This window comes from Equus asinus, chromosome 18, assembly GCF_041296235.1.
Source record: "Equus asinus isolate D_3611 breed Donkey chromosome 18, EquAss-T2T_v2, whole genome shotgun sequence".
In the NCBI taxonomy this organism is placed as follows: Eukaryota; Metazoa; Chordata; class Mammalia; order Perissodactyla; family Equidae; genus Equus; species Equus asinus.
Genome location: NC_091807.1, coordinates 29,623,697 through 29,640,077, shown reverse-complemented (window position 1 = coordinate 29,640,077; position 16,381 = coordinate 29,623,697). Strand labels below are relative to the sequence as shown.

General features: G+C 49.1%; 1 protein-coding gene across 4 annotated transcripts in view; it reads left to right on the top strand.

The window, feature by feature from the left end:
* URB1 (URB1 ribosome biogenesis homolog) overlaps positions 1-16,381 on the top strand; it is a 76,268-nt gene that overhangs the window by 58,116 nt on the left and 1,771 nt on the right. Inside the window, exons 31-38 of one of the 4 annotated variants that reach the window (XR_011495377.1) lie at positions 6,956-7,116; positions 7,710-7,821; positions 9,287-9,393; positions 10,190-10,333; positions 11,769-11,878; positions 13,402-13,599; positions 14,948-15,107; positions 15,560-16,159. Coding sequence is in view for 3 of the 4 variants with exons in the window: in XM_014827590.3 (XP_014683076.3) it covers positions 6,956-7,116; positions 7,710-7,821; positions 9,287-9,393; positions 10,190-10,333; positions 11,769-11,878; positions 13,402-13,599; positions 14,866-15,107; positions 15,560-16,159 (1,674 nt within the window). In the remaining variant the exon portion in view is untranslated. The other 3 variants (XM_014827590.3, XM_070488758.1, XM_044750750.2) reach the window with 3 other exon arrangements.

Here is a 16,381-nt window from a genome sequence, read left to right as displayed (position 1 = left end):
GAGCTGAGGAGTGTTGTGTAGGTCTGTGCCTGGGATCCAAACCTGCGAACCCAGGCTGCCAAACCAGAGTGCACAAACTTAACCACTACACCACTTGGCTGGCCTCCTGGCTTGCTTCTTTACGGCCTGCAGGGAAGGACTCACAGTGGCAGGATGTGGGGGACAAGTGGAGGCATGTGTTCTGCGTCTCTACTGATGGGCACGGCCAGGGTGATGCCTTTATAAAGGGGCTCCTTCCTGCTGACCTAATGGCCTCATGGCTTTGCATGCACTGGGAGACCATGTCTCACTATTCGTTCTGTTTTCTCTGTTTTTCAACTTGAAATTGTCTTTTTGTATTCAGATGCTCCTACTCATGAACAGGTTTGCTGAGCCTCCCGGCTGCCCTTCAGTGTTCTTACAGAGGGCTGTGCGAGGGCTGGGTTTTCAGAGAGATTTCCCGTCAGTAGCCCCGTGTTGCTGTAGCTCCCCTCTCCTCGAACACTGTTCTGTGGCTGAGCTGGATTTTGTTTGCAGGGGAGTAGGGGCATCTCCTGCCAGTGTCCGACTGTGGTGATGATGAGCAGATGTCCTAGTGGCCCTGGTGACCGTTCATGGCAGGCTAACTGAGGCACGTCCAGCGTGTGGCCGGGAGCTCCTCTCATCCCCCATGCCCTGGCGGTGCCGGCTAGGTCTGCTTCTCATCAAACACGAAAATAGATTTTCCACAGTCTAAAAATATGAGGCAACTTTGGCAGATTATAACACATCATTTAGTCTGTTGTTCCATCTCTCAGTAGAGCTTTTAGGAGACAGAAGGCAAAGCCTTGGAAAACACTTAATAGAAAAACAGTAAAATCAGAACACTGTGTTTTTCTCAAAATCTTGAATATTGCCTTTTTTGGGTAGGGAGGACAGTTTCTGGAAGGGCTTTTGTGAAGAGAGATAACTAGTAGTGGTCTTTCAAGTAGGGAAGTCTCCACATACAGCCTATTTTATATTTTATGGGTACAATTCAGGTAGAAAATTTTGCAGAGCATGTCTACCCTAAGAAGGATTTGCAGTATCTTAAAATACTGGTTATGCTAAAATTATTCACATGGAAGTAGAAAACGTTAAAAAGCATAGAGGTGGACAGAAAAATAGAAACACAAAAATTAAAAAACAAAAGAAAAACTAGGTCATTAAATTTTGCTCTGGACTACTTGTCATCCAGAACAAAAAATGGGAGCATAATGTTTTAAACAAATTTTGTGGTCTGATAAAAAGAAACATACCAGTTCATAAGGAGAAGAAAATTCCTATCAGTAAAATGATAAGTTGAATAGAACAGAAATCTGTGAACCAGCATAATGGCCAGTGTAGGCTAGGTTTATTGTGGTTGAATTAAGTCAGGAATCTTTTTTTCATGTTATTTAAAAAATTTATTCTTCCTTTTGCTTTTGCCCTTGTGGAGAAGTCAGCATGAATGATGTTTTAAATAAACTTTTATAGAACTGTAATATATACAAATGTGCACAAATCACCTGTGTATGGCTTGAATTTTGGTGAAACCACCAGCCAAATGAAGGAACAGAACATAATCCACAGCTCCTGAAGCCTGTCCCCCTCTTATGTAGGGGCCAGTGTCCTGTGTTTGAAGTCTGTGTAAATGGCGTTAGACACTGTGTACTCTTTTGTGTCAAGCTCCATATAGCCCACGTTGTATTTTTAGATTCATCCATACTGTGTGTAGCAGAAGTTCTCAACAGTGTGTTTTTGCTTCCTGCAGTGGCACCTGAGTCCAAGTGTTGCTCAACGTTTGGCAATCCTAAATTGGCATCTGGTTAGTTTTTATGTGTGGCTGCCAGTCCTCAGAGAAACTATAGTCTCACTGCTCCATTTCAGCTTTTTGCTGAAAATGGGAACCTGTTTTCTTAACCTTATTGCTTCCCTTTGAGTCCTTGGCTGAGATCCAGGGCCAGCCAAGGCTGTAGCAAGGGCAGTGACAAATGCTTTTCCCGCAGCAAATTCTTGTCCTCTATAGAACTGGGCTGAAATCTTCAGCTCATAATTCACATATGCCACAGAACAGGGAGATGGTTCTCTGAGCCTCGTCATCAGACTGCGGGAGCACGGGCTCTGTGGCCTCCTTGCTGTGATGAGCCGTACCTGCCAGGCCGCGTTTGAGCAGATTGTGTAAGAGGAGGTGTGAGGGAGAGGTCTCGACAGCACAGTTGCACTGCTACTAGAGCCTGTAAAACACGGGGTGCTTTTTATTTTAATCCTTGATAATTGTCTTGGTTAAGCCATTTTGACCTGAAGATCTGTTATCAGAAGTCCAAATTGCTATTTCTGAAGTTCTTGAAAAAGAGAGAATTTCAGTTACAACTATTTTTTAATAGCCTATTATATTTTTAACACCCAAGGGCAGCTCTTTTCTGTAAGTGTTACAAAGCCGAGACTTCATAGACAAACAGAGATGACCACAGAACATGAAACTGACTTTTCCTCCTAGATGCGTGGAAAATCCATTTGTCTTAGAGAATGTCAGTGATTACTAAAAATGTCCCAGCCAGCTGAATACTAGCTATTTTTAGTGAGCATAATGTTAAATGTTTAAACTGCTCTCTTTCCCAAATGTATTCCATTTATGTGTATTTTTTATGTAGGTAGGCAGGTGTATCTTAAACACATCTCATCTTTTCCAAAACAATATAATTTTATAGTTTGATTTATTTTTTTCAGCTATTGGGTATTTTCCCTCCTCCTACCAAAAATAGTCACTTGTTAGAAATGAGAAAATTTAGTGCATAAGCTTTTGGAGCCCAAGAGTCTTCTGATTATTCTTTTTCCATCCTTTTACTTTTAATCTGCATCTTGATATTAAAAGTGGTTTCCTGTAAACAGATGTATTTGAGTTTTGCTTTTTTAAATTCAATCTGACCATCTCTGCCTTTTAATTGGAATGTATACACCATTTACGTTTAATGTGATTATTGATCTGATTCTGTTTTATTTTTTTGTTGTTGGCCTTTAGCTAGAATGTGTGTGTGTGTGTGTGTGTGTGTCTTGCTCTAGGATTTATAGTATTCATCTTCAATTTATTGCAGTCTGCCGACAAGTGAGGTTATGCCACTTCATGGAGAACAGAAGCACTTTACATACTGTAAAGCCACAGTATGTTGTTGCTTTTGCTTCAAAGTGTCAGTTATCTTTTAAAGAGATTTTATATTTACTCTATAGTTATCATTTCTGATTCTCTTCATTCCTTTGTGTAGAACCAGATTTCCATCTTCTATCATTTTCCTTCTGCCTGAAATACTTCCTTTAAGAATTCTTGTAGTTCAAGTCTGCTGGTGATCAATTCTTTCAGCTTTTTTATGGAAAAAAGGCTTAACTTTTTTTTTTTTTTTAAAGATTTTATTTTTTTCCCCTTTTTCTCCCCAAAGCCCCCTGGTACATAGTTGTATATTCTTCATTGTGGGTCCTTCTAGTTGTGGCATGTGGGACACTGCCTCAGCGTGGTTTGATGAGCAGTGCCGTGTCCGCACCCAGGATTTGAACCAATGAAACACTGGGCCGCCTGCAGCGCAGCACGCGAACTTAACCACTTGGCCACGGGGCCAGCCCCAAAAGGCTTAACTTTTGAAAGATTTTCATGGGTTATAAAATTCTGGGTTGACAGGTTTTTTTCTTTCTGTACTTTAAAGATGTTGCTTCCCTGATTCTGGATTGTATAATTTCAAACACAAAATGTACCATCATTCTTATCTTTGTTCCTCTGTGTGTTATATGGCTACTTCTAAGATTTTTTTTTTAATTGCTGGTTTCAAGCAATTTGATTATGTTGTGCTTTGGTGTGATTTTCTGTATATTTCTTGTGCTCTGGGTGTTCGTCGAGCTTCTTGGCTCCGTAGATTTATAGTTTTTGTCAAATTTGGAAAAATTTTGTCCATTATTTCTTCAAATATTATTAGGGACTCCACATACACATAAGTTAACCTGCTCAAAATTGTCCCACAGCTCAGTCATGCTCTGTTCATGTTTTTAAATTATTTTCTCTCTGTGTTTCAATGTGGGTAGTTTCTATTGCTATCTTCAAGTTCACTGATCTTTTTTTCTGCGATGTCTAATCTTCTGATAATCCCACCCCGTGCATTTTTCACCTCAGGCATTTCAATTGTCATCTCTAGAAGCTTGGTTTCGGTTTTTATATCTTCCATATTTCTATTTAACACACTAATCTTTGATCTAGCTTCTTGAACCTGTAGAATACAGTTATAATAACTGTTTTAATGTCTTTGCTTGTTCTGTTATCTTTGTCATAGCTGGGTCATTTTCGAATGGTGGAGTTTTCTCTTCATAATGGGCTGTGTTCTTGCTTGTTTGAATGCTTGGTGATTTTTTATTGGAAGCCAAACGTGAATTTTATCTTGTTTGGTGCTGGATGTTTTTGTATTCCTGTGAACGTTCCTGAGCTTCGTTCTAGGGCACGTTTGAGTTACTTGGAAGCAGTTTAATCCTTCCAGCCTTGCTGTTAAGCTCTGTTAGGTGGGACCAGAGCAACGTTTAGTCTGGGTTGTACTCTGCCCCTCAGCTGAGGTGGAGTCTTTCTGAGCACTCCATCTAACCCTATGAACTGCGAGGATTTGCCCCTGGCTGTGGAAACAGGAACAATTTCCAACCCAGTGCGAGACTGGGGTTGTCTCCTCCCATCTTTCGGGTGGTTGCTCCCACCCTCAGGTGGTTTCCTTGCACGCACTTGTGGATGGGCCCTCATCTGAAGATGGGGCTCTCTCAGGGGCCTGTCTTCTCCAGGACTTTGCTGTGGAACTGTGGCCACCTTGGCCCCCCAGGCCTCCTGCTCCATCTCCTCAGCTCAGAGTCCTCCAGTCTCCGCTTAGGTTTGCCTTCCCTGTGCCATGACCTAGAAGCTCTCCAGGCTGTGAGCTGGGTGGTCAAAGCTTCACCTTGTTTGTTTCCCATCTCTCAGGGATCACTGTCCTTTGTTGCCTCATGTCCCATGTCTTGAAAATCCTTATTTCATTTCTTGAGTCTGGTTTTCCAGTTGCTTCAGGTGGACAGGTAAATCTGGTTCCTATCACTCTCTTGGCCGGAAGTGGAAATCCTGGTTATTCTTTGATAGGGTGTGAAAGCTGAACAAAACAAAGGAGGGCAGCTGTATACAAGCAGCCCCACCTCCGTCGGTCCACCCTTGGGTAGGATGCCAGTGGAAGCTCCAAGGAGCTCTGCAGCTTCTGAGGGGGAGGAGGAAACTTTACAGTTTGAAGTGATTTCTGCACTTTTGGACAGCCATCCATTTGGAGACTTACTTGGCTATGAGAGCTGTTTGGATTAAGGAGAAGTAACTGATTTATTATAATTTTTCTTGTTATTTTTAGTTTTTAAATTGCCAACATTATCCTTTTAAAAGTCTAACTTTGGGGAGAGTAGAGGAAAAAAGAGTTTGACTTTTAAAATATATTATCAGTGGTGTGGGGCTGGCCCCGTGGCCGAGTGGTTGGGTTCGCGTGCTCCACTGCAGGCAGCCCAGTGTTTCGTTGGTTCGAATGCTGGGCGCAGACATGGCACTGCTCATCAAACCACGCTGAGGCGGCGTCCCGCATGCCACAACTGGAAGGACCCACAACAAAGAATATACAACTCTGTACCGGTGGGCTTTGGGGAGAGAAAGGAAAAAAAAAATAAAATAAAATCTTTAAAAAAATATTATCAGTGGTGTATCTTTCCTTGATAGCATATTCCAAGATTACTCCTTTGGGGTAGTAATGTCAGTTGGTTGGTGTTTGGTTCCTAATTTAACTCAGTCACCAGTCACTCATTCTAAAGAACATCTTTTTGGGTGATTGTCACGACCAAACCATACTTAATCTTTTTTAAACAAGATGACTTATCTCTATTCTGAGGTTTTTCTTGACAGTATATATCTTGTAAAAAAAAGCCTGGGTTTTTATTGAAGAGGATTTGAAGTGTTCTAAATTTTATTAGTGATAATCAAGACCTTTAAGATGTGGTCAGGTGTGTCCTGTCATTATCTGACCTTCTGTCTCTGTCGTATCCTCTCCTGGAGTGATGGTGAGTTTCTCAAGACCTCCCAGGTGACAAATGAACGTCAGCCATCAGATTCTGTAGACTCTAGCTTTTTTTCTTTTTTTTTTTTTTGATGAGGCAGACTGGCCCTGAGCTAACACCTGCTGCCAGTCTTCCTCTTTTTGCTTAAGGAAGATTTTCCCTGAGCTGACATATGTGGCAGTCTTCCTCTATTTTGTATGTGGGATGCCACCACAGCATGGCTTGATGAGCAGCGCATAGCTCTGCACCCAGGATCTGAACCTGCGAACCGTGGACCACCAGGCTGGCCCCTAGACTCTAGCTTTTACTCAAGCTTGGTGAGCTGCTCTTCTGTGAGACTGTGTTGTTTGAAGAAAGAACTAGAGTTGCAGAATGGATGTCGGTGAATCCTTTGTGAATTGGTAGGCCAGGTCAGACTGGTTTGTGCTGTCTGAAACTCCCAGCTTCATGGCCTTACGTACTTTCTTTAGCAGTGCTCATAGGCAAGAGCTCAGAGGCAGCAGGCTGAATGAGGTAGAAATGGGGAGCCAATTTTCTCTGCTGACGCCCCACTTATGTTCTCTGGGCCCCCGGCATCTCGTGTCTCAGGTCTGAATGGCACTTTCATTCTTCTCTGGCTCGTTGGGTTTTTGTGAGCAGTAATGAAATTATCCTGGCTAGGATTTGCAAGCATCTTAGAAGCTGAGGGCAAGGTAATTATTGTCACTGAAGGGAAGATAGTCTTTAATCCAACTTCAGCAGAAGACAAGGGGAGCTGGAGAGAGACTTGCATTTCTTGTATCTAGCACACATAGCTGATATTGGCAAAATGCAAAGGGAAATTTAATTTGCCATGTTGCACAGGCATTGTGGATCATAGTGTGTGTGTGTTGTGTTCAATGCTGTGTTTTATTTCTTGTAGAATTTGTAGTGGATTGTCGAAAATTCTTGGATTCGAATGCTCTGGGCCTGACCGTGGCGGCCCTGAGCAGCTATGACCCGCAGATGCGAGCCGCGGCCTACTCTGTCCTGGCGGCCTACTACTCGCACGTGGAGGGGGCTCGGTTCCGCGAGCAGTCCCAGGTGAGTGGGGCTGAGAGTGGGCGGAGGGCTCGGGAGAGCGGGCTGCCCACCTGCCTGCTAGAAGGCTGCCTGACGAACACGGAAGCCTGTTGCCAGGGACCTCTGATAAAGAATAACTGTCTGTTCCCTCTTGGGGAATGACGCTGGAGGCTACCTCTGGTCCCCTCCCCCAGGAATTTGAGAGAGGTGTCCCCTTATAAACACTCTGTTGTGTGGTGGGTGGTCAGAGCGGTTTAATTTCTGTCGACTCTGTTTTTGGTCTAAACTTGGTAGTTAAGGTGGCTGTTCTTTGCGACACTCCGAGCCTCAGCAGCCTGTGCCCTGGGTGATAGGAACGAGAGGAGACTGGATGGTCAGGCCGTGGAGCCGGGGTTCTCCCTGCCCTTGGGCACATGCCTGGCTCCTCAAGAAAAAGCGAGAGGCACTTCTGAGATGAGCAAGCAAGGATGTAGGTGTTGTGAGCGTCATCTTTGGTGGCCCCTGGGATGCGAGGAGAGGCCACCGTGCAGAGCTGTAGTTAGGCTGCATGAGACAAGGCCGGTCACAGTTGTTCTGAAACTGCTCCTCCGTCTTTTTCTTTTTCCTGGTTTAAGCTACTGTACCTGTTGGACGTAGTCCGGAACGGGATCCGAACTCAGAACATGAGGCTCACCTTTACCTTGACTCTCTTCATCGCCAAAGCAGCCCTGCAGATTTTAAAACCAGGTACCGCTGGTAGACTCGGGGTGTGGTGAGGCTGAAGTATTGGAGCCGAGCAGGTCCACTTGTCGGTGTTCCTCCTGTAGGTGTAATCCGTCACACGCATGAGGAGGGACGTGTCAGGGTCCTCCCCGGGGGGGACAGTCAATGAACGATGGTTGTGAGGAAGCTCTTTATGGGCCCTTAGGGGATGAGGTCTAGAGAAATTAAGTGAAAAAGCAAGGTGCAGAACAGTGTGCGTGGTGGAGGAAGAAATATGTGTTTGTGTTTGCTTGGAGGGGCATAGAGCTACGGTAAAAGCAAATCATGGCCCCAGCTCGCGGGCTTCTGCGAGGGGGCATCACTCCTGCACAGGAGAGCACTTAGGGGTGCCTGACTCAGAGGCAGCTGCGGGTCTGCGCTCAGAAGTCACAGTCAGCGCAGCTCGGGGGTCCTTAGTTAGAAGTTGTTTGGCCTGTGCGTCACTGTGCAGGTCCCTCCTATACTGTAACTGGCTCCTTTCGGTTGCTCGCAGCGGGGCACCACTGCTGAGGTAGTGTGTGCAGAAGTTAGTCCCTCATAAGGTCGGTTTTTTAAAAAATTTTTATTAGTGGAAAATTATAGAATGTTGGAACCATCAAGGACCACAGAGTTCTTTGAGTGTAATGTGGTCATTTTCAGAGGAGGAAACAGCACCCCACCTGAAGGCCCCCAAGATTAAATAGCTTGTCCAAGGCACCACAGTTAGTCTCTTGTCGAGTTGCTGTTAGAATTCAGATCTGATTTTCATCTGCTCCTAGATCATTTTTAGAAATAATGGGAGGAAAGGAAGTAATTAGGCATTTGTAGACTCTAAAGAAAAAGACGATCCTGAGAAGACATCCTAGCAGAGGCCATGGTGATTGGTTTTGGCCTCCCATCCTGTCTGTGCCACCTAGATGAGCTTTGTCCCCCGTCAGACCTGGTGTCGGGGTGAAGGGTGCTGGGCAGCAGCAGTGGAGGGGGTGCTCAGGCTGCAGCCAGTGTGGACAGACTGGAGGTCGTGACACGATGGTGAGGCAGAGGGGAGGAGGTGTCTGCGTTCCAGAGCCACGTGAGCCAGGGCGCGTCTGAGCCCCCTTTGCCATGGCGGTTCCCCTCGGTGAGAAGCCGGTGGCTGTGGGGGTTAGCCCTGTGCTGTGTGTGACCCGCGCTGCCCACCAGCTGATTGGAGCTTATGCTGCAGGCTGATAAGCAGGGAGGGCCGACGTCTCTGAAAGACTCGATCGACCTCCTGCAGTGGTTTCGGAACCATGAGAGAAAGCCTGTATGCAGTGTGCAACTCAGGTGTCTTACCGCTTTCTAATTCGAGAACTACTCACCTGGCTTATACGAAAGCTCCCCAGGGGCATCAGTTTATGTCTCATCCCCCACATCCCCACCCCTGACTCCATTAGACCATAGGGTGTCCTGTTGGTGCTGGTTGTGAGTGACTGTCTGCCTCTGTTCCCAGAGGAGCACATGTACTTGAAGATCAACAAGTTCCTGCTGTCACACGAGTACCTGAACATGAGCAAAGTCCCCGGCTTCTTCCAGTTCTTCTTCAGCTCTGACTTCGAGGTAGTGCTTCTCAAGTCCTCGGTCCCGGAGAGACTCCAGAATTGGGTTCCTTGGCCTCTGCTGTCGGTCTGATCTTTTCCTACTAATGCTGTTGGCTGCACAGCCAGCACAATTGCACAAGCAATGTGAGAGCGAGAAGGTCAGGAAAAGTAGAAGTGCACACTGGCTCGTGTGCAGAAATGCCTTTCATTCCACGTGTTAATTCTTAGGTAGTTCTTCAGCCTGGAAACCTCTGCTTCAGAGGTCTCAGTTTGATGGCATTCTCATTATATTTTCTCGGTGAATCACTGGGTTAAATTTTTTTTTTTGAGGAAGATTAGCCCTGAGCTAACTGCTGCCCATCCTCCTCTTTTTGCTGACGAAGACTGGCCCTGAGCTAACATCCGTGCCCATCTTCCTCTACTTTATACGTGGGACGCCTGCCACAGCATGGCTTGCCAAGGGGTACCATGTCCTCACCCGGGATCCGAACTGGTGAACCCCGGGCCACTGAAGCGGAACGTGTGCACTTAACCGCTGTGCTGCTGGGCCGGCCCCTGGGTTAAATATTAAACGTGTTTTTATAGAACACCTGCCTGCATCCACACAGTGCAGTGTTTAAACTTGACTTGGTCCTTTATTCCGGACCTGAAGAAACCAGTCAAGGGTGCTATCGACGGTTTTTAATATAATCAGACGGGAGGTCAGGGCTGCTGTGCCGTAGTCTCGCCTCGACTTGAGAATAGTGGTGTTTGAAGAGTTGTCAGGTAAAAGGCTTAAACTTCATTAACAAGTTTCCTGTTCACTTGGGTTACAGCAAAAAACGGAACAGGAGTGGCTGTTTGGAATTCTTCGGCAGGGGATTCGAGACAAATACTGCTATGAGCTCTGCGCCCGGCGAGGGGTCTTCCACATCATCCTGTCCTTCTTCAGCAGCCCACTGTGTGACGAAGTGGCCCAGGTAGGCGGCCTGCATGGCTGTGGGAGACGGAAAGGGCTGTTTCGTAAGGTTTTATTCTGAAGTCGAGTCCATGTGAATTCTAATCCCAGCCTGGACATGAGCGACCTACTAATCTGACGTGACCCTCGCTTTCTCTGAGGGCAGATGAGATCCATGGGTGCCTTCCGTGTGGCCTGCGCGGGGTGCAGGCTGCGTTGCTGACTCTCACTGCCATTTGTCCTCTGATGAATGCGTTTCGTTGCGGCCCCCTACTGTGCCGTGGCTGATGAGAAGGCCTGTGGAGAGGGAGGGGCTAATCTGTCATCCTGAGCCTGTGGGGCTGGCTAACAACTAGAAACCAGTTACCCCCTCAGTGACTGAGGGCCTTTGCCTCAGACACTCTCGAGCCCCCAGAATTTCATTTAACGCGCAGATGCTGTAGGTCCTTGAACCCAGCTGGGAGTCGGGAGTCGGGAGTTGAAACTGGAGCTGCGGCCTCACCGCTGGTGGGGAGCCTGCACGTCAGCTCCTTCCCTGGGCCAGTGCTCCTGCGTGCGCGTCCAAAGGCCATTGGAGTTGGAAGAAGTGACTAGGGGGAGCCTTTAGGTACTTTTCTTTTTTTTAAAGATTGGCACCTGAGTTAACATCTACAGCCAATCTTTTTTTTTTTCTTCTTCTCCCCAAAGCCCCCAGGACATAGTTGTATATTCTAGCTGTAGGTCCTTCTGGTTGTAGTATGTGGAACACCACCTCAGCATGGCCTGAGGAGCGGTGCTAGGTCCACACCCAGGATCTGAACTGGTGAAACCCTAGGCTGCCAAAGTGGAGCGTGAGCTTAACCACTCAGGCACAAGGCAGCCCCCAGCCTTTGGTATTTTGATTACTGCCTAGCCTGGTCAGCTTTCATTTCTGATACCATGTAAAATGCGGGTGAATAGGAGTGAGTCAGGATTAAGAAACATGTTTGAATAAACTGAATTTGAGTATGCTGGTGTTTTATTTTTGATGGCCTGTGAGAATTTGAAAGCACCCAATCACAGTTGAAGTGGCAGTTCTGTCTTTATGTCTGCCTTTCCCAGGTGGGAAAACTGGACCAAAGGGGCCGCCAGCAGTTCCCGGCTGAGCTGGGAGTGGGTCCACGTTCTCTCCAGCTCAGGCTGCCACATGTCTGGGCCATGTGCTTTCCGTGCTGTGTCTTTGCTTGTGGGTTGGTTCCTTATGATGGAAGTGGGCGTCCCCCTGGGGCCCGGCAATTGCTGTGGAGGTCTGCGTCCTCTGTCTCTTGTGGGGAAGGGCGAGTTCCTACACAGCCTTTACTCTTAGAAAGGCAGCAAAGCAAACTTCACATGCAACCGTCACCTGGAATTGTAACATACTGTTGCATTTTTTCAGTTGTTCCTTTGATTATAAGTTAGGTTTTCCCACTGAAAAGTAACTTTTTGTTTTGGGTTTTCAGAATTGGATTCTGGAAATTCTACAGAATGCTGCCCGGGATGCCAAGTCTGCCTATGAGTTCCTACGGGACTATAGCCTTTTGACATGGATTTTACACATCCTTGAGAGCAAGTAAGCACCTCGTGCGCGAGAGGTGTGTGTCAGATGGGAAGAGGGCGGGTCAGAGACACTGATGTCTCCTGCTAGCTTTCATGTCGACGAGAAATGTCCAGCAGAGTCCATGCTGCCCGACAGTGTCCTCTAATGCCACCTGTGCCTAGGAAGCCACCTTCTGGTGATGCCAAAATGGCATTTCACTTTAATCTTCCTTTGGCGTGTCTTGTCTGCATGGAATGACAGCGCCAGCTGCGGAGGCCCCTCCAGCCGCCCTTTCTGTGTGTTCTGCACAGTGCAGGCTCCTCCCCTGGAGTGGCAGCGTCTGCCTGAGGCTTTGTGCCTGCAGCCCTCCCTAGGGGAGAAACAAGAGGCCTCCAGGTTCGGGAACGCTTGCTGGGTCCCTCGGGCGTCGGTGGGACCCAGCGCTCCACGGTCTGCCCAGGGTCAAGGTGCTGAAGCGCGTTGTGAAGGGCGGCGCTGGAGTCGTGTCGAGGGGCAGGAGTGGGTGTTGGCCTCGTTGTCTCAGGCTGCCGTACCAGCGGACCACAGCCGGGGTGGCTCAGACAGCAGGAGCTCGTTTTCTCACGGTTCTGGAGGCCGGAAGTCTGAGATGAGGGGCAGCATGGTCGGGTTCTGGTGAGAGCCATCTTCCTGCTTACAGACGCCGCCTTCTCGCATGTGCGCACGTGCAGGGACACAGAGAGAGCTCCGGTGGCTTTTCCCCTCCCTATCGGGACACTAGTCCCACCACGAGGGCTCTGTCCTCACGACCTCATCTAAACCTCATTCCTCCCAGAGGCCCCACCTCCAGATGCAGTCCCACTGGGGGTTGGGCTTCCCCATGTGAATCTGGGGAGGTGTGGGGAGGACGCAGTGCCGTCCACAGTGTGATCTGCTCTGATTCCTCATAATCCCAAGTTTGAGGCTGTCTGAAAAGACAAGGACCTTGTCTCCGTGGACGGCACTTGCGGGGAGGGCTCTGTCTTTCAGAGAACTAACTACTGTCATAAGCCCAGGGAAATCTAGGCTCCTGTGCATTTTTAAAGTGTATTTTTAGAAATTTCTCTAAAATAAAGTAATAGCCTAAACCTAGGCTGTCTTTGGACATTAGCTGCAAGACTGTTTCAGATTTCTAAAAGGCATAATTGGCTAATTACCAGTTCCTGGCTATTGATGTCTTAGAAGTCGAGTTGTTCTCGTGGGTGGGACAGCTCTTCTTTCCTACTGCAGCGGCTCCAGCACTTTCTCTGGTGGGGGCTTAGGGTGGTGGTCCGGTTAGGAGGGAGAGCGGGGCCTGCCCTCTGTTGAAGCTGCATCTGTGGAACAGGCACCCAGTTTTACTTGGATACTGGCCTGTTTGGGGGCTGCAGTGGGAGGATGAGCAGACAATTGTTAGGGGAGGGGAAGAGCCTGCCAAGCCACTGCCTGGTGCTACCACCACCATCGTAGTCTGTTCCGTGGTCCTCTCCCACCCCTTCCAGAAGATGCCAGTGAAAGGAGAGAATGTGACAGAGAGAGCATTCCCCCTTTGGTTTCAGGTTTCTGGAGACCCAGCTGCTCTCCAACATAATCTCCTTGCTGCACACCCTGTGGGTGACCAACCTGGGGGACAAAGGAGTGGAGCGGGAGAGCCAGCCTCCTTGCAAGGCTGGGCCCCAGGAGCCCCCGAAGCTGCTCGCCCTGCAGTTGGTCAATGAATTCCTTTATGTTTTCATTGTGCTCACGAAGCACCTGAGGTAAGACCCTCGCCCGCCACCGTGACCCTGGTGTCGACCACTTGTGGACGTCACCTCTCAGTGTTGCCCTTGGTCACAGTTCTGCAAGTGGGCTTTGGGCCATGGTCTGGTGTGAACTAGGCCAGAGGGCTGCTGTCAGTTGTGGGTGACATCAGGAAACCTATCTTAGCTGCTTCCTCTTTTCCACTTCAACTTTATGAGGCTCCTTTCAAGACCTTGAGAGCTTAACATACTCTGAGAACCTGAAATATGCCGTCCCGGACCATTTTTAGCAGGTAGAGCATCTATCTTGGTGTTTTGATTCAAGCTCTCTAAGCGATGTCTTGTAGAAAGAACGTATTTCCATGACCTTAACCTAAGAGAGTGAGGGCGCTTAGGCTTCCTTTGCCTTCGTTAGCCTGCACACTTACTCGTCCATGAATTTTCTTGGAAATTTCAGTATTTTCCTCTGACCCCTTGGAATAATGCTCTTGATTTCCTTAAGAGAGCTGAATTCTCAGATTCCCTTGTGTTAGAGAAAATATACTGTGTGCACTCATATTTCTGATGTGGGAACAGAAATATGCTAATTGGAACCAGAAGATCAATAGCAAGTGGATAGTAAGCTCAGAATGAAAACTTTCTTGGTAAAGAGCAGGGCATTTGGTTTTACGGTGTTCTGAAGTAAATTGTAAATCCACGCTGGATAGCCACGGTTCTTGTTTTGGGCTTGTTGAAAGGCACATTGGTCTCTGAGAACTGATTGCTATTTGAGATCAAGATTGTAATTATAAAAGTGTGTGGGGTGGATGGTACTGAGTTTTAAATTCCTGGGGTTCAGAGGGACCTGTTCCCCCAGTGACCACTGGCACGTTGGGCAGTGGGTGGCGATGCTGTCCCAGGGCTTTCCTGGGCCTCTTCACTCACGTCTGAGTATTCGTGAGGTGGAGAAGTGGGGTCCTGAGTTGCTTCCTGAGGGGGCTGGCACCCTAACCCTGGGCTCTCTCTGCCTTGCTCTCCCGGTTAGCCCTGGTTTCCAGGAGATTTCTCTGTCTCCGGGATGGAGGTCAGATTCCGCTCCCCTTTTTGCCTCCCCTGGATTTGCTTGCTTTTTCCTGTCGTATGTGCTGGGGGCCCGCGCTCCATGTCTGCTGTGAAGTGAAACCCGGGCCTTGGATGGACTGTTTGCACCTCTGGGTATGTGGTGTTGACCGGCAGCCACCCCAGTCCTGGGCTGCAGGACGAGGAGGAAGCTTTTGTTCACTCTGTGACGTTGGCTCCCCACAGGCCCGCCTTGGCCTCCGCCCAGCTGACCAGCTTCTTCGAGGCGCTGGGCTCTGTGCTGAGGTACAGGGCCACTGTCCTGCAGGCCTTCAAGGACATGAACCGCTTCACCGTGAACGAGACCGTGCTGTCCACCAGGGATGTCCTCATCCTCATGCACAAATGGAGCCTCATCGAGCGAGACGTCCAGCTCCAGGAGGCCCTGAGAGCGGCCGTTGAGAAATACCAAGTCAAGGAGCTGCTGAGTGAGTGTCAGGACCCAGGCCTCTGTCTCATGTTCCCTGGGGCCTCAGTTCCACCCAGAGCCCCCAGCGTCTTTCCCTCTGAGAGCGGCATTTCCAAGGCTGATGCGGCTTAGAAACAGGGCCTGTCCATCTTCATGTGCTAGAGAGGGAGTTGGGGAGACCTGGCTCTGAGTTCCAGCTCGGCCGCTGTCAGGGGCTCCTCCGTGGACAGTGGGAGGGGCTTTGGTTGTGGTGAGGGTTAAACTGGTTCATTCTAACAGCAGCAGTGACAGCCCCAGTCACAGTGAGCGCTCGCTGTGCTCCAGGCACAGGCGCGTGTCCTGTTGGAGCGGTGCCGGGCACCCAGTGCCTGTGAGCTGCCCCCATGCCCTTCCTGCTGTTGCGCTGCCTGGATCCACGTGGGGAGGAGGGACTCGGTCTCACTGCCTTTTTCCTCACTGTGTGGATAACAGAAATGCTCAAGGATAAGAACAAGCCCGTCACGCCAGCTCGAGCCAAGGGCCCACGGGGCCGGAAGAAGAGGCTTGGGGAGGCAGAGGAGGCAGCCGACCCCGAGCTGGACATGTCCAGCTTGGAGACGTGCAAGGGCCTCCTGAGGTCCATACTGACCCACTGGGGGCCAGTGTTCCCGAACCCTGAAGCCGCTCAAGAGCCTGAGGACCGGCCCACCCCCCAGAGCGATGCACCAGACCCTGTGCACGCCACCGCCTCCCTAGTGGTCAGCTGGGTGCTGCGGTCAGTGGCTGAGCACCCTCTCAGCAGGACAGAGGCTTCCAGACTCCTTGGCTGGCTGAAGAGCCATATTTTGCCACAGCCGGTGGTCGTGGCCGACCTTCTTAAGGACAGCGCCGTGAGGAGTGGCATATTTAAGCTGTACAGCCGGCTCTGCAGTGCCGAGAGGCTGGCGGGGCCGGAGCAGCAGGTGGCCTGCTTGTTCAACACAGTCATGCTGCAGCTGGTGGCGGCCCGGGGCCCAGCGGGAAGCCCCTTCCACCCAGCGGTTGCAACCCTCTGCCTCTCTTCCCTGAGTGAGGAGGATGAAGCCACGCGAGGTAATGCTGGTTTGTGGGTCAGAGGCGGAAGAAATGCGTGAGTGGGCTTGCGGGTGGAGCAGCTTCTGAGCTTTAGAGCCTGTCAGTCCTTTAGATTGAGTGCGTACGTAGCCTTTTAACCACGACTCTGGGATCCCAGAGAGTTTGCCATTGCGCCTGAATGTGAAGGGAGAGCACGTCTCTTCCTTTGCTTTCAAGTCAAGCCTTTGATGACGATCGTGT